Source organism: Seriola aureovittata, chromosome 15 (genome assembly GCF_021018895.1).
Source record: "Seriola aureovittata isolate HTS-2021-v1 ecotype China chromosome 15, ASM2101889v1, whole genome shotgun sequence".
NCBI lineage: Eukaryota > Metazoa > Chordata > Actinopteri > Carangiformes > Carangidae > Seriola > Seriola aureovittata.
In genome coordinates, this window is record NC_079378.1 from 10,082,552 (window position 1) to 10,103,952 (window position 21,401).

A 21,401-nucleotide genomic window follows, 5' to 3' on the forward strand; every position below is an offset into this window, starting at 1 on the left:
ATATTGTTCCAATTTCAGGTTTCATATCTAATATATATATATATATATATATATATATATATATATATATATCTTCATATGCTATACTGTACATACATATATGATTTTACTTCATATGTACATTTCATATATGGAAATTCAACAAATGTACATATATTACATTTACGTCAGGGCATTTCTGAATGTAAATTCATACATTAACACACTGTTTGGTTGACAGCATTAAAAAGTCAATTCCTTTCTTTTGGACGGGAGGCGGGGTTATTGTGTCCCTTCCAATGTTGAGACCAAACCTTCACCCTAGGTTTGACCACATTGTGTGACTTATCTTTGTGAACTTTTAAGATCCAAATATTCGCATCGATCCGCAGTTCATCTGCTTCTATTCTTCCAGAGGAAAAAATCCGCACGCTGACTCTGTCAATTCCGGATTGCATCTGCTTTGACTTAACTGACTGATTTTTTCTGCCTACTGAAGTTTGGACACAAGAATGGTTCCGGTCGTTGTTGGTAACTTGCTGGTTTTTGGGCAGATGCGGAGTTTTCAGCTATCTGTATGTTATATCATTAAAACACACACAAAGTAATTGCCTCCCAGCTCCAAGCTTAACACACAGACATATGTGTGCCTGTGTGTTAAGCCTGTGTGTTAAGCTTGGAGCGCCCAAGCTAATTGGTGGGCAATTAGCTTAGGTTAGCATGAAGGAATTAAGGCAGGGGGAAACAACTAGCATGGTTTTGTTCAAAGCTCAAAATTACATTCACCAAGTCTAAGTGAGTAAATTACATGTTATCATCATCATTATCATTTGTTTAGTTTGTGAACAAAGGAATAAAATGACACATCTATTGTCTTCATGCTTCTTGAGGTTTAAAATCAATTTTAGACTAACAAAGTTCTACTCACAGTGGAACCACAACTGTGGCGCGTCCGAAACAGGCACAATAGCCTGTGTCGGAAGCTTAGTGATGTAGTGATTATTTTCAGGTTGTGCAATAGCTTGAAAGTTTAGGTCACCATTATCAAGATGGGTTAAAATTGGTCAATGGCATGCAGCCATGAGCTTATCCATTCATTGTTTCTGTAAAAATTACTTGATTTTGGTCCAAAATTTCACTTTTGTAGATGCCGGTGCGACACCTTAAAACACTGCAGTTATGTCATCAAATACCAAGTAAGTACTGCAACATGTGTGAATACTGCCACAGTATAAATATTCAGGCCAGGCAATAAATCAGAAAAAAGAATCAAAGCTGCAGCCAGTCAACATTTATCTTTAATTCTGCACATGCTTATCAATTCACCAAAACATCTGAAGGAATATTTAAGGCTGTAGATAGAATTAAATGATACAAAAATCTGGGCAACAAAGAAGGAATTAAGTTAGTATGCTAAAAATACAAAATATAAAATTTCATACTTAAAAAAATTATACCTTATCAAATGTTGTGTATTTATTTACAATGTCAATAAAACACTTCAAAAAAGAATACAGTTCAGGATTGCGCCTTTAAGAAAGTCTCATAAATAAGAAGTTTAGATATGAACAAAGTAGTCTCATTTCACATTTTTTTCTCTCCCATTTGATTTTCCTGTTAAAATGCTATAATATTCTTTCAATATTCTGTCCTAAAAGAAAAAATTTAAACGAAAACCTTTTTTTCCCTAGAAGAGTTAATACAGACGTTCACCAAAGTGGTTAAAGGAAAAAGTTGAGCTTTGACTCATGAAATGAGGACATTCATTGGAGCCCCAAAGCAGACCAGCTTTCACATATGTATATGAACAGTTCTGAAAAATTATGTCTGAGCTTCTCTGCAAAAAAAAAAACACATCTGCATTTCATTTTCTTATGAATTAATGTCTTGTCTGTAAATGTCTATCCACTTCACACTGTTACATTGTGATTCTACATAATAACAGAAAAAAAGATCCTTATGTTGTGCGTAATAACAACACAAAAGTTAACTTGACTTCCAAATGACTTCAGCTGTTTGCTTACTCCACTGCTTTTGAAGATTAAAGCATCTACTGTAAAGGAGCTGATTGAATCCGTATGATGGCTACAACAAGAAGAACAACACCCTGACTTAAAATAACTATATATGCTCAATCATATGTATTTCTGAAGTGAAGTTGAAGAGGAACATTGATGGTTTGGAACACCAGCGCTCTGTGATGTGGAAAACACAACATCCTGTTTCATGAGAATTCCCCAAATGGACTGAAATAGTGCAAAAAATTACTCAACTATATACAATACAGGGTCCAGTTATTATCCAACAATCAAAAGACATCTGAGCTGTGGAAGCAGAGTGATGTCTCATCGCTGGGCTTGTTTTAACCAGCAGGAATCAGTTGTTACTCCTATGATGCATTGTAAACCTCTCATCAGCTTGTAGAGCTAAACATTTTTCACATATTATTTGAGGACTCTGCAGGGAGAGGCGTTATAAAAAAGGAGAAACCCGATGCTGACCTTTTGGCAAAAAGCTTTCCAGGCGACCTTCTCCTGTGCTGATCTGCCTTGGGGCTCCTGTTAAACTGGAGCTGTGGAACATTAGCCAGGTTGAGTCTTGTCCTGGGGAATTACTGGACTGACACAGAAAGTGCTCATAAACACATTTGGAGCCATTCAGCCAAACCCAATCATTTAAATCTGGTTTAAAAGCTCCACTCTCTCCCCAATGGGATAAGCAATCATGCAAACACTGCACAGAGGTGGTGAACTAGCAAGTCCAAACTTAGAGGCCACTTGCTTTTTTATTATGTTCACTGTCATCATCCCCTTCATCTCCACAGAGCTTTCTATTTCTAGCTGAGGAGATGCTGAAGCAGTGGGGCAGTGCAGTTCAAAATAATGAAGCAAAGGCTGAAAAATCACAAGCCTCACAGCTCAGAAATATCAACTCATTTATACAAGTGATCCCACACACACAAGCTTTCCTTTCTTCTCTTACACACACACTCACATTCCAGGTTCATTACCACATCATCTTCACCAGGACTTGGGAAACCATCCACACTAATCCAATAACAGCCTGAACCACACAAGGATTCATAAGTTTTTTTTTTTCTCCTTTTTTTCCAGTGCAATTCATGGGTCTCTCCCCAAGTCCGCTCTGCTCCTCTTCATTTCTGCATCATATCCGTTTGATATGATTCTGCTTGGTCCAGTTTCAGTTCTACTCCTAGACAAGTCCAGTCCAGTATAGTATATGGTCTAACAGATTCTGTTCAGTCTTGTGCAGACAAATCTAATCCCCCTCCAGTCCAGTTTGGTCATCACTAGTCCAGTATCGTCCAGTTCAGGTCTTTTTCTCAGCCCTGGACTATAAAAACTCCACATAGTTTTCTGGTATCAGTCCTGTTCGACCGTCCAGAGTCCCTTCCAGCCAGCCCGGCTCCCTGGAGGCATGAACTGAAAAGAGAGAGGTGGAAACATTGAATTTGTCTAAAAAGCTCAAGATAGAGGCAAAAATGTCCATGAATATGAGGCACTTGAACAGGACATGTGCAGATAGTGAGAGAGAGAAAGAGTGGGGGTAAATAATAACTGAGAACATTAATAGCTGCTAATAAGTCAGCATGAAATATGTGCAAGGATGAAAGACGTCAAACTCCAGAAAGGAGTGTTTCCTACTGTTTTCCCCAGATGTAAATGATGTTGAGAACGACCTAAGTACCTAAATTATATTTTGTAACAGGTATAAAAAAAACAAAAAAAACGTTTAATGATTATGGGCATATATTAACAGCAGGCTTGGGTTGGTATTAAGGGGTGTATATTAAAATTGTCAGATGATCATTATTATCCTTTTAACCTAAACACTCTGTTTATACAATTGCTGCTTTCGAATGTTGTTTCAGCTGTACTGCTCAGCTTTGGCTGTTCAGAAAGGTACATAAACAACTGTGTAGCCTAACACTGAAATGCGTCAGGCTGTGGACAATCAAATCTAAATGAGCCACGAATTTAACAATGCCATGTTATCTTTGACATTCCTTAAACCGGTATTAATGGCGTCATAAAGTTGATATGGAAAACGTGTTGGGAAATAATCACCTACATGATAATGGCCACCTGAGGAATGTAAGTCTTATTAGCTTTGTTTTGGTCTCCTCCTGAAGGAAATATCTGCCTGTTTAGCGGCTAAATGCTCCACTGTGTTCCCCAGCCAGCAACTTTGTGTGTTGTTGTTGGTGTAACAGGTAGTGAAAATTAGGATTTATCACAGCATATGACAGCTGCCTACTTCTGTGGTGAGAGAGAAAACAAAGCAGTTAAGGCACTGGCCTTAAAACCAAGACAATGAGCTAAAAGATAAATAAAAATAATAAAGTTAAGTATGGCTGAGGGGACCTGCAGAGGTAGGCGATAATCCTCTGTGGGTTTGTCACTACGAGCCTCCTCTTTCAGTTTACATATACCACACATTTTCATTTGACCCATTATAAACCCAACATAAGAAATAATATTGATTAGTACAGCTTTAATGTTAAAACATTAACAATATTGTGTGAATTTGTGAGCACTAATTATTAATTTGGAGAGAATAAATTATTAATTTGAGAAGAAAAATCAAGTAATTATTAAACACAATAAATAATTGAGGTGACAGCGAGTTTGTTTTCTGTTGGCTGAGTCAAAGATTTGATATAAATATGTGGCAGGAACTGAAGTTGAGGTTATGAAAGGTAATCCAACAAAAAGGCTGTGGCATAAAGTATGTTGTTATGTGGTACAGATTCACTAAACAAGAGGTCCTCTGGCAAAAACAGCAGGAAATTAAAATGAACATCTCAGCAGGAGTAAATAGTGTGTTCACCACATTTTGCCCTCGCAGGGAATCTAATTCACAAACCATGCTACCTCATATCAAAGAACAAAACCAAATGTGAACTGAACAACTGAACTGAACTGAACTTCATTGATATGCCTGACCTAAATGTAAAAAAAAAAAATTGTACTGTAACAGGTTCTTATGACTGTGAGGCTGCAGTGTAAGCTCTGTGGGGACAGCTGGGATGCTCTGTCCTTGGCTAGCCATGAGCAGACAGGGGTGTTGAGATGCCACTGCAGGGATTACGTGTCCCCAAGGTCACATTTTGACCCAAAGGGCTCCGGTGACACTGCTCTGCATTACATAACTCTCAACAGGCTTTACCCTGTGCTAACTCTATTTAGGGTCTGGGAGTCTGGGACACTGGCATGTGCCAACCGACAGCGTGAGTGTGTGTGTCCCTTCAAGGAAACTGATTTTTTCTGCAGGGATTTACAATGTACCATGACAGTTATTCAGTTCAACGGTTATTCTGGCCTGATTACAAGTGTTAGTGGCACAAGTACTGCTTAAGTAGTTTTACTATCCTGACATTTGTGCCCATTTGGAGGAGTTGAGCAAAAGACAACTGTGGAAAGATAAACATGATTCACAGTTTTGGGAGCTCACGGTTAGAGAAAGTGAAATTAGGCAAGAGAGGACCACAGAGACAGTCTGATGAGATTCATATACTGAGGGGAGGTGGAAAGGAAAATAAAAGTTAAAGAAAAAAGGAAGCCACTGAAAAATAGAAATAATATTTTCAACACTTTCCTGTATAAAGCAAATGACTCCTCCATCTGAAAGATATTAAGTTCTTGCCTGCGTGCAAAAAGCAATTCATTGCACTTGACTGCATCTGTTACAGTCCGGTCTGCTTGCCAACCTCTGATATTCTGCTTGCCAACCTCTAATATGCAATAAAAGCAAGTGCATATCCAAGCTTATTTTGAGGACAAGTGCTGGATAAAAAACACACTTAACAAACAGAAAAATATATCACATGCTGCGAATTCAGGCTCCATGTAATTAAACGCATGATACCAATTAAAAAGCTTTTTTATACAACTCCACTGCACCTTCCTCGTTCCTCTAGTATGAACACTGAAGGAAAAACTTTACGGAGAAATGACAGGGAACCATTAAATGTCTGTACTGAAATGGTAGCCAAGGGAAAATGGTGTTAAAAGTCTTTCAATTATAATTTTTTGGGCCAAAACCATTGACCGTTTGGACAACTCAAACATACTCAACCCTGGCGATGAAATCTGGCACCGAGGCTAAATAAATTAAGTCCAGCAAATTCCCAAGGCGTACTTCTTTTTTGTTTCGACAGTAATTGTTTGTTTTTATACAAACACCAACCCACATTCTTTCCTTTCTCCTCTCTGCTGGCAAAGTCTAGAGCCTGACTCACCATTCTCGAAGACAGTTCCAGCGATGAAGGACAGCTCAGAGTCATGCTCCGCCTTGCAGGCATACAGCGCTCGAGCCTTCCTGCCCGCAATACTGGAGAGATTAAGAAAATTAGAAAAATGTTTAACAATCCTTCATTTAGACATCTCAAACTACACCTAAAATAACACCTCAAGTTACAGATGCCAAAGACAGGTCATTACTTTATATGGACTGTTTTATAAGTACCAAGTGGCTCTACTTCACACACAATAATGGATTTTGTCAAACTTAAATGATGTGATCCTCTTGGACTGTTATGGATTTCATGTTCTAGCTTTTGTTTTCTTTTTTATTGGACACATAATGACTATAAAATTTACATTTAAACTACAGTTTTCTTCTCTTGCAAGTCCTATAATTTACACTGAATTGGGCCACAGAACCTGCTAACTGCCGTGTAAAGTTTAGTGGTTGGATGAACGGCTGGTACTTCGAGGGTGCAAAGCAATGGTAAGGATTACCAGCTGTTAACAGCTTCTGTGGCAGCACCAGGACACTTGAAGCTTGAAACTTGAAGCACTGAAATGTAGTGACAGACACACAGTTTGTCTGCCAAGGCTGAGTTAAATGACTGCACCCAAATAAGATACATTTTTATTCCAATTTAAATAGAAAAGCTTATATAAGAATGACTGCTGCCTAATCTGGGTAAAAATAGATGGTATATTGATCCCCCGAGTAGCAATTCAGCTTTTAAATTCTCTCCTTTCATGGGGAAGGTCAGAAGTCACGGTCCACTACATGATAGCTCCTTGAATCTTGTAGGGAGGAAGTGCTTTGCTGAAGGACACTGCAGCTTCTTGGTTAAAAAGCTTTTCTTGAATTACCTTGCTATTCCTAATGAGAGCTACTTAAGTAAATAATAGCACATTAGCATATCACTAACAGCATTCAGTAATTTACTGAATAGTACTAGATGCTTGAGTCAAATTCCTGGCACTACAACAGCTCTGTACAGGATATAAACAAATATAGTGCTTTCACTTATTTCCTCTTCTCCTCTCATTTCACTGTGTCATCTGTGCAAAGTCAAACACACCAGGGTCTAAATGGGTCTGCTCTTAATTTACAACACTTCTGTCTCTCTAATAGAACTTTATTTGTTGTTGTTGGAAACTTCCAATCTTTCCCATTTTACTCATGGAGTTCCTCAAGGGTCAACCTTGGGTCTGTTATAGTTTTCCATTTGTATGCTGCCCTTAGGTCAGATCATTAGTAACAATGATGTACAGTATCAGTGTTATGCTAATGAGGAACACTTATATGTCCAGATACAGTACACTCATCTGTTGTAGTATTTCAGGCTATTAAAGTTAAAACTGTTTAATGATTTATACATCCTAGTAGCCTAACCCAACTTACCGACTGCCTCTCTGATTTAAATTGCCTGACTTTCCAAATCTCCGATGAAAACGATGAAATTCTCTCGTTTGCCACACCAAATTCTTTCAGTCAGATATTTAGCAGTGTGGGTCAATCAGTCCTACCTCTTCTGACTTTTCATCTAATTGAAGTTCATTCCAAAAATATAATCTTTCCTATCCTCCTAGGATTTACACAGTGCTGTCCATGTGTTTATGTTTTCACGGCTAGATTTCGGTAATGCCCTCTATACAGGCATTACGCAGTCTTCCCCACATTGCCTTCAATTGGTCCAACTTTCTGCTGCTAGGACTATCACTAGTTCAAGAAAATATTATCATATAGCACTAATTCTGGCCTTCTGGTATTGATCTAAAAATGTTATTGTTGACTTTTAAGGCTTAATGAACCAGGTCCCTGTATAAATGTATATCAAGGATTTACTAACTCCATATGAGCCTGGTCACCATTTTAGATCTGCTGATAGTGGCCTTCTGGTTGTTCCCAGAGCCCGAAACTCTGGAATGACTTACCTACCGAGATAATATTTGCTAGATTTGTCACTGCTTTTGCATCCCTTCTTAAAACTTTTTTTAAAAATAAAAAATAAGGCTTTCATCTGTGTGAATTTAAATTTAATTCATTTTATTTAACTGTGTTATTGTTGTTTTATCCTTTTGTGAAGCACTTTGTGACTTTACAAATAAAGCTTATTATTATTATTATTATTATTAATCATCACCAGACAATGTTGACCAACCTGATAGGAGAGGAGTCACTGGAGGCGGAGGACGTCGGCTGAGGACTTGACGGGGCTGAGAACATCGGCCAGGAAGGAGACCGTGGTGAGGTGGGGCTGGGGGATGTTGCACTGATGGACAAATACACACAAAATGACACACTGGCAGTATTATACAGAAAAAAACACACATGCATACTACAAAGTTCTGGACATAATCAGCTGTGAATAATGTGACTCTCTTAAATTAAAAACACGTTTGTTTACCTGATAGGGATGCTGCCACGACTCTTTGGGTTGAGCCTACAGAAAATGAAATAAAGACCAACATTAAATAACTGGTCCCAATCAATGAACCAAGATGTTAAGTACTTCAACAGTTCAGCACTTGTGAAAACAAAGGAAAGCTATTTTAACCAAACTGATATTCATTTAGATATTATACCTCAAGAGTGATTATGTTACTAAACGGTTTTCCCTTCTCACTGATGTCTACTTGCATTAGCTTTCCAGCACACAAGGCACAAATGTAAGGCCCGCAGACCTCTAAGCTTGCAGAGTAGAAAAAAAAAGTTTAAATAAAACAAAACCCAAAACATTTAGCTGCAAGGAGAAACTAACTCCTTAATAGCTCTCAAAGGGTGATGTGGCTTAATGTGCTCCACCTCTGACTAAAATAACAACCTTAGCTGAAGGCTAATAGCCATGATGGTCATTCTGGTGAGTCAAAACAAATGACTCCACCAGGTATACACTTTGCCCCACTCTGGTTCTGATACCTGGTCAATATATGAACTACATGCTGTATTTTACGGGTCTGTAGACAGGGAAAGACATGTAATGCCAAATCAACAGGACTAACATGTTTATAGACAAAAAGAATATTCAGAATTTGCTCATCCATCTACTGCAATCACACATAGTTGTAGTGAGACTCTTTCCAATTTAGGGGGAGGGTGTACCTATAGTAATATCATCTAATTTCCAAATGGTCATCCAACATGGTGCTTGCAAGCTTTGCAATGAACAACAGTATTTTTAGTGATTAAAATATACATAAATATGACAGAAAATCAGAAGATTGTGACATAAACAAGAGCAACAGAGTCATGAGGAAGAAGAACGCCCACCACTTTGCATTCATGCTGAAGCACTGATAAAACTCAGCCAGGATCTTGTGCATCATGACTGACTACTTGTGTTTCAGGCTCAGAGATATTTTCTGCTGCCTCTGCTTCTCTATTATGTCATTGTTCTGCCCGACATGAACTCAAATAATACTGAGAAAGTCTTAAAAGGCTGGATTACACAAGGGAGGCGTCATTTAGTGTTCAACATACAGCACGTCTTTTCATGCAGCCACTTGCCTGATATTAAATACCTCTAATTGAGGACAATTACACACATAATTCTCTGTGAGAAATCTTGTCTGCAGACCTTCCAATTTCTCTGCGATTTCTAAAGGCTTCAAAATTGCTTCTCAAGCATTTTCCTTCTGATCACTGAGGGGATTTAAGACTTAAAATCAACAGGGATCTGACATTTGAGTAGAAGTCACTGGTCAGCCTATTCAGTTATACACAATACCCACAATGCTCCTATAATGCCCCTATAATCATAGGAGGGGTTTATACAATTAAAGCACCAGAACAGCATATATGTAACCACACCTCAATGCTAGCTATGAGCACAAAGTACCCTAAAGCACAAATCGATGACAAAATTGAATTTGTATAAATTTCAGATATTTCTAAACTTCTTTAAATGCTGTATAAGCCTCCGAAGAAGGTCCAACACTTTGTTTGAATTGATGTAAGTATCTAGTAGCCACTTGGTTGCCACAGAACAAGCTGTAAACACAACACTGACATGTTTTCTTCTTCAAGCATCAGTTGCTAATTTACAAACACATATTGAGCAATGTTAGCATTCAGTTGGGTTTCTGACCATCCGATTGATGCAAATCTAACATTCACCCCTTTTTATTCTCTGTTTTGTTCTCCACCAACTCCTGACTAATATATGTGGCTAAATGCTCCACTGCGTCCACCAACTAGTTGCCAAATTTGGCAGCTGTTTGTGCTGGAAAGGCAGCATTAAGTCAGTTTATAAGAGCTTTTCATATCTGTTGCAGCTGGAAACGACCACAATGAGAGCTGAGAGACTGAACCAAAGAGTAAAGCTTTGCTCCATAAAACCAAAATAATGAGCTTAAAGATGCTAAAAAAAAAAGCTCCAGTGAGTTGAGGGGGAACTGCAGAGCCAGGTTAGAAATAGTTATTTCATAGTACACATAGTCATTTAATTCTTTGTTAATATAAAAATGTTGATTTGATCAGTTTTAAGGTTTGTGACTTGAATAAATAAATAGATACTCTGCATACACATGATTATCAAAGGAAGAAAATAACCAAATTTTTCAGCCAATATCAGGCAGTTGTGATGACGTGAAATATGGTTGCCATGGTGACGCTGCTATATCCTAGGACGAGATTTGGGATAATGATGGTCACTTAAATAGCCACAGTTAATAAAGCCACTCATTCAAAAACACAAAGAACAGAAAGAAGTAATAAATGTTATTTTCTTTGCACCTGCTATAAGGAGTCCAACCGCGGTTTCCAACAGTGCACTCCTGCAGATAATATTGGCTTTAACTCTGCAGTGGAATCATATAATCATGTATAGACATAAGGAATGGATGTGAAATAGATTCAAGGTGGAAATTTAATTTTTGACCTTGAAAACAGCAGTCTCTCCACGTGGACCATTCAATGGCTGCTTCTGATTGTATGACCCGATCAATCATGGGTAGAATGATGGATGTTTGAGTTGACAGGATTTTGTGAATATTGGAAAGACTATCAACTTTATAAATTGACTTTGACTTGACTTTGAAATTCTAATATTTTTAACTGAGTGTTGCGCAGATGGAGCTCTGACTGACATCCAAAATAGACTGGAAACAGAAATACTTTTAATACAGTGACACATTGTGAAACTTAACTGAAAAGAACTGTTTTGTTTTTGAGAGGTCACAATATCGTTACATGGGCTGCACTGCAAATAACTAGCAGGACCTTATTTCCTATTAAGTATAAATATGACAACATAAACAGGCCCAATCAAGCACATTCAAGACATTTTATTAATGTGGCTTTATCATCGTATAGGTCTTGTCTGACTTTCACCTTAATGGATTAATGTGCTTTAAGAAAATACAGCAAAAGGTTGCAGTTATGTGCCTTATTTATATATTAAACTGTCAGCTTGACTGACTGCCCTCAACGATCCACCATCTCTCTCCATTTGTCACTCACTGCTTGTCAATGTGCTCTCTCTCATCTGCTTCCACTGTTCCAATTTCTTTTCATCCTATTTACCTCCCTCTAACCCATTCATCTTCTCTCCCTCCCTCCAGTGGAGCTGTTGGAAAAAGACGATTTCCAGCTGACAATGAATATATTTTTAACTACAGCGGATCCAAAAGTCTGAGACCACTTCCCCCGTTCACTTGAGTGGGACTCGGTATAAATCAGTGCTTTCTTTCTCCAGCTTTAAAGAGAGTGAACTTGACTCTTTCTCAGATTACCCTTCCTGTTTGCCAGCCATGCTGTACACGAGCAAATACGGATACAAATCAGCTGGTTTCAGGTAAACGTAGTCTTCCTATAACACTTGCAGCATATCTGACAGCCGATTTAATTAAACTGATCTCCTGTCTCTCTCCTCTCCTCCTGACAGGCCATTTATTCACTTTGTCATAACACACCCACACACTCACCGCAACACAGACACGAAGGCAAAAGCACACACCCGTCCATCTCATTAAAAGTGAATCCAAAGGCACATTTGAAGGCTGCCAGTAACAGCAGCATGTATCTAAAATTAACAGATCGGCAACAGTCAACATCAGCTTTAATACTGAAAGCAATCTCAAATCAAGGGGAAACAAATCATTGTGTTTGTAACCAATATGGCGTATGTCTGTATTTACTGTACCAGTTGAGACAAATTCCAAGGGAAAAAAAAAAAAAGGTTCACAGCACAGCAACAACACAGCACAGTTGTTGTCTTCATGTTTGCCAGCGTGACAGATCTCCTGTTGATCACATCTGTTTTTACAGTGACAAATGCCAGTTTACGACCTTGTGGAGCTTCTTTGAGTCGGAATGTACCATCCACTGCCTAGAGGGCTCTTTGCAGCAGTAAATCTGCATGACCTTGCACATACCAAGTTTAGGCACCAGAAGAAACACAAGGGTGTAAAAACCTCTCAGGAATAGTGCAGGAATGAGCATCTCATTAATTGTAATTGCTCCTAATGTCACGCAGGTATCATTGCGCACTAGATTTTCTTTGTTTTTCACAATGGCAGCTGCTGATTGAAGTTATACAAAGGACAGGGAAGAGATTACACTAGTTAGGTTGGTTAATGAACCGTCCTGCTTCCTCCCTGCACTCTGCACTTCTCTATACAAATGAGGACATACAGTATATATGAAGCGCTGACACTTGTCATCTTTTTTTACTTTACACCTGAACGCTTTACTATACATTCTCAAAAAATAATTCACCTCAATGGCAGAGAGAACCAGGTCTTTATTTGGCCTTTTATTCCTATTCTACCCTGCTTCTCAGTTAGCGAAAACTTAAAACTTCCTCAGTGTTTACTTGTTGTCTTGATCGTCTCAGCGACAGCTCTAATCTCTTCAGTGCAACAGCAGAGTCATCTCATACTCACCACTCTGCTGCTCTCACTTTCTCTTGTCTGACACACACACACACACACACACAACACACACACACACACACACACAAACACACACACACAACACACACACACACACACAATTTTCATTCACAAATGAACTCCAGTCCTTTTTCCCCTTTCCGTTCTTCCTGATCGATGTTGACCTACTGTTAATGCAACTCAACAGCTCCAGCAGATTTTTCACATTAAAAGTCTTTCTCTCTTCCTGTTATTGGTGGGTAGATAATGTGATGTGGATGAAACTGGTATTTGCTATTGAAGAAAAGAGAGTGAGAGCAGCATAATAGTGAGTGTGTCCTATTTTAGTAATTTCAGCCGCTTCGGTGTTTTGTTTTGGGGTTTTTTTGTACCTGGCGTCTATTAACAACTGACCTTTATTTATTTATGCTATTATCAATGCTACTATTTGAAAACTGGCTTTTATGCCAGGCTTTACGCAAACTGCAGCAAACATTAGCTGGGAGAGTGAGAAAGCAGCTGTTTTATACTCACTCTGTTGGAACAATAATCAGCTTATTATTATTATTCTGAACGCTTATGTGGAGTTTTCATTATCATCATCATTATCATCCAAACAGATCCAGTTGAAACATGCCGCCACACTCGTGACGGTGCAGCGAGAGATCTGTGGTCAGTGTAACAGGAACTCATAATTGAGATGATATTTACAGCAGAGAGCTGAGGACGGCGGAGGAGAGAAAATGTCAAAGAGAGGAAGACTACACAGAAAACTCTCTGAATTTAAAGTCTGTGAAAAAAATAAAAACAAAATAAAAAAAAATAAAATCAATTGTTGTCATGGCTGCAGCTTTAAAACCCATTTAAAAACTTCCCTCATGAGCGACTGCCAGCGTGAAAGAGAGAGATGTACTTTGCGAGCACTCTGCTGAAGGCAAACAAAAAAGGAAAAATGAAATGGGAATGAGCAAAAGTTTTCAAGAAGCAGTAAAGGCAGCAGAAGTACACAGATGTAATGATGACTGGCACTGCATGTGCATGTGTGACAGGGAGTGTGTGTGTGTGTGTGTGTGTGTGTGTGTGTGTGTGTGTGTGTGTGTACATGGGAGTTATACTGACGGGAGGAACAGGTTTCCTAGAAAACGTTATAGTCACAATAGAGATTTTTTCTGTGTTGATAGTAACAGCCCTCTGTTTATGTCTTTATCTCTACTCTGCATTCAAGACTTGCTCTTCACTTCTCTGTTTTGTTTTTTCCACCTGAAAACAAACGCGCAACAAGAAAAAAAAAAGAAAACCCTGACCAGTAGTAAAGGTGCCGGAGCTGAAAATAACATTTGCCTCAGGGTAGTGTGGAGCTTTCAAAGACAGAGTTGTTAACCTCTGGACTTTGCTCCTCTCTCCTGTCTGTGATCAGGGTGCAGGCTGGCCTTTCTTGGAAAACTATGTTTGGCTCATGTCTGAGTCTGCAAGTCTGAGAAAACATGGGCTAAGCAGCATTTTATGCTGTAAATGGGCTTTAATAAATCTTTTTTTCCCTCTGGGATCTATGGAGGGGCACATCAGCAAGTTAGAATTCACTTCCATTACGCTTGGGGACTTGTGAGAATAGTCAAAAATTGAAGCAGCAGAGGCAAAGTATGTGTGAAGCTCCAAAAACACTGGATACCACATTACCCATAATGCTATTAAATAGCGTCTTATTGTTAAATCTTTCCTGGTAACACCCATGCTTTTCAAATTTCACATCCCCAGTTTGGGATCGAAAGTTTTCTTTTAACAACACAAAACAATTGTTTTTCATATGTATTTCACCTTTAAAATGGTCACAGTTAATATGAGTAGGCAAACACTGGCATTCATTTTTACTATAACAAGACTAATGTGGCTCTACAACACTGTAAAAGGGAATTTCCATTGTAGTCATGGGGGAACCTGAAGTAGACAAAGGACTCTTTGTTGAACATCTGTGTTGGTCAACACTCACACAATCACTAACGCTGTCGTGATTAAGTATTACTTCAGGTAATCATCAACACTCAAAATTTATCACTTTACAAATCAAGTGTCACTGCTTAAGCTGATGTTAGTTTCCACTGTATAATTTCACTAAAGCCGCTGATTCACTTCTTCCAGTTTAGAACAACTGTAGTGGGAACTAATGTTTAGTATCTATCTTTAAAAAAAACTCAAATTTTTGGCTTTTGACCTCGATTAAATTCATGCTTAAACTTAAACCTCCATCAGAACTAATGTTTAGGCTCTATTTCCTTATCAGAATATGTTTGTATAACTAATACTGACTGTATTTGATATGTGGTCATTTTTCTCTCATTTTCACAGCTATAGCTACGAATAAGAGTTGTGGTTTTTGCCTTACTCGTGGTAGTGTTTGCATGTCTTTAAAAGCACTTGTAAACATATGGTTAAATCGGTTTCCAGTAATCTGTGACCAGCAGGTCCAGATCACCTCCCGACCTCTGAGTAGATTTAAATCAGATATAGATTCCAGAAGGCCCCCAAAAAATATTTTTTTCTTTTTAACCCCCCTTAACCCATCTTCTTCTTAGTTTTGCTAGAGTTAAAGTTTAAAATAGAGGGAGTTACATAATGTGCAGCAATTCAAAGAGCCACATCCAAATCAATGAAATGCAACATGATCCCATCCTTTGCCCTAGATTCATCCCTTAGTTACAGGTTTCAAGGACAACATGGCCATTGTGCACATACAAAATATCTGCTGGAATGATTCCTCATCTGATTTTCTGTTTTGGTGCCCTAACAGAGGCAAAAATGTACTATCTCAAGCTGTCTGAAGGATTGTCAACCTTTTCAAGAACATTTCACTGAACACACTGGCACCCAAAAGACTCTGCATGTATTTAAGCTAAAGAGGCATTTCCCAGGTTGTGATTTTTCTGTGTGAACATTTTTGATGAGATGCAATCAGTTCTTTCTTTTCTTTTTTTCCTTTAAAAACACCTATCATTCAGTATTGTGATGGCAAATCCGAAGCCTTTTATCATTGTCTCATCACCACCTATTAATCACTGAAAAATGAGTAGCAAAACACCTATTTATTTATAGGAAAATTTGCTTAATTAAATCATCCAACATTGGTAACTGTCAGATGTGCATTATTTTGCCGTTGCATTAGCTCGAGTCCCTTTGGTTTCATCTCTTGTTGTTCCTAAAGGAGTTTTAAATCGAAAAAAAAACAACTGGACTTGATTATTTGTCTGGGAAGACGTTTCACCTCTCATCCAAGAGGCTTCATCAGTTCATGTACGCATCTGACCAGGCTGGGACAGAGTCAAAACCCCCTCGATGCAGGACTGCTGCTCTAAAAGGACAACGTGCCACAATTTTGAAAAGCTCGCCCTATCGATCCTGGCCACGGCAGCTCCTCTGAGATTCACACTTCACTGACTACTCCAGCCAGATAGTTTTGGAACCACTCGTTCTCTCCCCACTGCTCCCAATCTGTAGTGTTTTCATTGTCGTTATCAAATCTGTCTTTGAAGATAAAATCCTCTGCCGAACGTCTCATTTTTTCTCATACATGCAAAATAAAACACAGCCGTAAACCGAGTGCAAAGAGCGCAGGGCTTTCAATCTAGATTAGCTGACGCTGAGTTAATGAAGGGGAATATATTAATTTTTGATCACACATGCATACATATAATACATACATAAAGAGCCATGTGTATATAGACCACTTGACCGCACTCTATTCCATACAAGCATGACCTCAAGAGGAGAGAACCAGAGATTAAGGACAGAACCTTGTGAACGTATCATTTCATGCACCATTAGGTGCCCTGCCATGACCATGTGTGACTCATAATGGAGAGCTTTTCTGTCTCCTTTTTTCTCTCTCTGCTCTTGAACATCTCTCTCACGACCTTGATCTCTCTGCTGCGATTTATTTATTTATTAACAAAATAATATATTGGAGTCTAATTATTAACAACTTTATAGTTATAGTTGTATTACTACTCTTTTTTTTTTTATCTGAAGGGCCCTTCTTGTAAAATAAAGGTACAATAAATACATTTAAAGTGTGTCCTTTTTCTACATCAAGTTCAGATTTTACATTTTGTGAAACACAGTTCACGCAAACCATGCGTCTCATTTTTGAAGGACCATACTTTTCAAACATTTTTTGTAACATTTAGAGGATGAAGCTGCTTGTCAAGAGGTTTACATGAACATTTCCCTACTTTTCAGAGTTACGACACAGCAGCAGCAGCAGCAGTAGAAGTAATATGGGAGAAGACCGAAGTCAAATACCAGCTTATTTCATCTCAGCTGGTATCACTGCAGGACTTGCTCAAGACAGTAGACTGTTCATCTCTGCAGTTAATGCAGGATTATAGGTTCCATTTAGAGAGAGTATCTGCATTTGTTTTAGGGGCTCCAAAATATTGAACCTATAATTCCATTGCTCTGTATACAGTATTTATGTTAATTGTGATTCTGTTGTGAGGGGACAGTAATACACAACACAGACAGTAGCTCTCGCTACGTTAGTCACATGTTAAGAGAGATATTAGGTCGTAATCTGACTGATACAAACGACTTGTTGTCCTCATCAGTGGCTGAGAGGAGAGGAGAGGAGATGTGGACGGACACACAGAGCGGTGTATCCAAAGAAAATGAATAAATAACAGTGACACAGAACACACATCTAAAGGCGAGAAAATTATCAGAAGCTGTGAATGAGAGATCAAAGAATGAACATGAAGAAGATCTGCGACAGAAAAGGAGAAGAAAGTGGAGGTGGCGGAGGGAAGCCGGAAGGAGGCAACTAATCAGCGGTAACGTGCATTCAGCCTCCCGGCGACAGCTTGTACTTGTAGGTCTGTTCGGCTTGTCTCAGTAAATGAGATGATTAGTGGTGTGTACTCCATCTTATCTTGGTCCGACAAGGTGTGTGTCAACGCCAAAAGTGTCTCGTAGAAACAACAACATGGAAGCAGAAAATCTGATGCTGACAGACAGAGAAATTAAGAAACTGTGTGCGTATGTGCGTGTACATTACGTGCGCATGCTTTGCCTCATGACACAATGTGCAGATGTGTGTGTTGCCACCTTTTAATAACCTAATAACCAAGATAGGCCTTTCTCATGTTCATGGTACTTCACACAGGGAGAGGGACTTGTTCAGACCTGTTAGTTATGTAAACTGCTCATCAGACACTGAGAAAGCCTGAAGACCGGGCGCACTGTGTAAGATAAATCAAAGATATGCAAATTATGTAACTGCTACCCGATACATTTATGTGTGTGTGTGTGTGTGTGTGTGTGTGTGTGTGTGTGTGTGTGTATGGGATTTTGTGTACTTGCTTTCATTCGCATCCAGGGGAAGTAAAAACAACTTTTCTACAGTCAGCGCAGTTGGGAGTTCAGTTCCTTGCTGAAAATACTTCCCAGATACTTTTGGGATTCACTCCGACAACCTGACAGTCACAAGACTACTTCTGCTTAAGCTCTGAGCTGCCACATATGCACGTGTGTGCGCTGATGTGTGCGTTATGTGCTCAAACATTCCTGTGCCTGTGAGTGTCTGCGTGCATGGTAAAAAAAAAAATGTGCTAGACATTCTTGAACCCATATTTGCTAGTGCCTTTGAAGTTTATGTTTGCCCGTGAGCATATACAGTATGTCTCTTTGTATATCCAAATGGGTCCAAACCCCCCTTCACCCCTTACTCCCAAACATCTGTTAAGCTGTAAAGCTTCTGCTCATTTTCTGTTTACTTGACGTCTTAATATTGTTTCTGTCTCTGTTCTGTCTTAATTATTTTTGCACAAAGTTCCCTGTGCTGCATTCTATAAGTGACGGCCACCGTTTTCTGTTTAAGAATTTCCTTTGAAAACGCACAGATTTCTTATTTTATTTTTCTTAACTAGATGATGATCAATTTAAACAGATTTTTCTCATTGACTTTATTTCCATAAGCATCCAAAGGTTTTTACATTTCCTCCTAGAAAGTTTTCACTCCTGCTTCCAGTAAATAAGGAAAGCTCAGAAGATGTTTTTGGGGAGATAAAAAGGGAAAACCATTAAAATTAGGTGCTCACTGCTCTGTGCCACTCACAGTGAGCTGGGTCGGATCTGCCGGTTGTCCTGCTCTCCGTCGTTGCTGGTCAGGCTGTGTCTCGGGGTTCGACCCTGGCTGCTGCTGCTGCTGCTGCTGCTGCTGTTACAGTTGGCAGAGGAGGAAACCGGCTGCTGTAGCTCGCTGACTGTGGTGTTGACAACACTGTTCCTCTTTTCACCTGCAAGAATAAAGAAACATTTACTACCTGGTGTTTTTTAGATTGAGAAAAAGCCTGTCTATTTTTCTGCAAATAGCCACTTTTGAACAGACATGCCTTTTCCTGTTCTAAAACCATCCATCTGTTGGCCACAGTGAACTCTCTCTGATCATGAGCTAACAGTAACCACTGACACACAGTGTGTTGTTTATGCTTTCCGACATAAAGAAATGGTTTTAGACACTTGCTTTTCTCTCTAAGCCGACCATATGGCAATACATAGCAGGTGTAACTCAACTCTAACGGAATAAGAAAAAACTAAGTGGAAGAAAAAAAATAGGAAAAACAAATTATAAGCGGTTCAGCTCACCTTTCTGGGAATGTGTTGGTGTGTGGAAGAGTGTGAGAGGCCTCTCGCTGCAGGACGGGGCTTTGTTCTCAGTGCTTTTTCTCCTGGACAGGTTGGGCTGCAGGTTGGTTGAACCTCCGGCAGAACTCGGCACCTCTCTGAATATCTGAGCAAACACAGACAGTAGCAAAGACATATATATATATATATATATATATATGTATAAAGCAACAATATATGAATTGTAAAAAAACAACAACATAAACAACATGTGTACAGCATGTCAAGCAATTTATTTTCTCATATGTAACTGCAGGGCAGTGTAGCTTCCCTTATCTTAACACATGCAGGGCAAAGTCAGTGATCGCAGTGTTGTGCTTAAACGTTAAAACATGCACACCCATCCAACAATATGCCAGATTGTGATTTGATACAGAAACAGTACTAAAAAAAGCAACCTGACATGCTAAACCACCAGTTGTCCTACAGTATGAGTCACTAAATGCCTAGTTAAAAATTCTTGCCTTCTTGCTCTCTGAAAAGCAAGAAGGTATAATATGTGAGCTGATACAGTATTCATACTAATATTAATTCCTGGTTTTATACAGCAGAATTGCAACCTCTGCAGCTCAGGCTCTTTGCAGACCAAGCTGCTCACTGCTGTGCATAAAACGTCTTTTAACTGGGAATAATCACATTTGCAAAGCCTTAACAACAGGGGACATTTTGGGCTTTAGTCCGCAGTAAGGTGGCACTGATTGCAACATTGGCAAAATTTATTTCAACTCTTTGATGCATGATCAGGCAAAAATGCTTAAAATCTCATGCTGTGATGAAAATGCACATGTACTGTGTTCCAAGTGTTTTCCCCCTCATTCATTATGTATCTCAACATTTTTCAAAATTGATATTTTTTCCTCAACTAATGCTAATCTGCTGGTATTTAGTCCGTTATTTCATCTCACGTCAAACGTCATCATCTGTCATCTGATTTTTTTTTTTTTTCTGTCTCACACCCATAGCTCCACTCAAGAAGGAAATGAGGAGCAATAAAAGACTGGAGTGCTTGAGATCCCATTTTAGACACACTGGATTTGTTGTTTTGGTTACAGCGAAAGCAAAATAAAAATTAAAAAGCAGGATCACATGAAACACACAAATGTTTCATTGCAGCACATGAGCATGCAAGATCTCTTCAAGGATGCAGGAGCGTTCTATCACATGCACAGACACAGCGGTTGCCCGGGAAGTCTGGAGGATGGAGGGGGCTAACACATCTCCTATGTGTGTGTGTGTGTGTGTGTGTGTGTGTGTGTGTGTGTGTGTGTGTGTGTGTGTGTGTGTGTGTGTGTGTGTGTGTGTGTATGTGTGTGTGTGTGTGTGCATCCCTGAAGTCTCCAACAGTAACGCTGATCTATCTGTTGCCATGGCGACATATGTAAGCAGCTTGACTGGCCAATAAGCTGCTTGGATCTAAAGGGGGAAAGTGGCTTTAAAGCGCATATATGCGGTGCATACATAGAGTGTGTATGTGTGTGTGTAGCAGGTGTTCAGATATAAAGCATTAGGTGCATTAATTGTTGGTTTAATGCGCATTTACACAAAGTTAATCCCCTTGAAAATGCTGTGGGATTCATATAAGTCGGTACCACGTCACCAAATGCCACTGTTTGT

The 21,401-nt window shown here is 39.1% G+C and overlaps 1 protein-coding gene across 1 annotated transcript in view; it reads right to left on the reverse strand.

The window, feature by feature from the left end:
• Positions 1-1,255: 1,255 nt before the first annotated feature.
• LOC130182243 (rho GTPase-activating protein 26-like) overlaps positions 1,256-21,401 on the reverse strand; it is a 90,483-nt gene continuing 70,337 nt past the window's right edge. Inside the window, exons 19-24 of the mRNA XM_056396994.1 lie at positions 19,749-19,893; positions 19,219-19,399; positions 8,651-8,686; positions 8,405-8,515; positions 6,242-6,333; positions 1,256-3,422 (exon numbers count right to left, since the gene is read on the reverse strand). Of these exons, the coding sequence (XP_056252969.1) occupies positions 3,334-3,422; positions 6,242-6,333; positions 8,405-8,515; positions 8,651-8,686; positions 19,219-19,399; positions 19,749-19,893 (654 nt within the window). The 3' untranslated portion in view covers positions 1,256-3,333. The remainder of the gene's footprint in view (positions 3,423-6,241; positions 6,334-8,404; positions 8,516-8,650; positions 8,687-19,218; positions 19,400-19,748; positions 19,894-21,401) is intronic.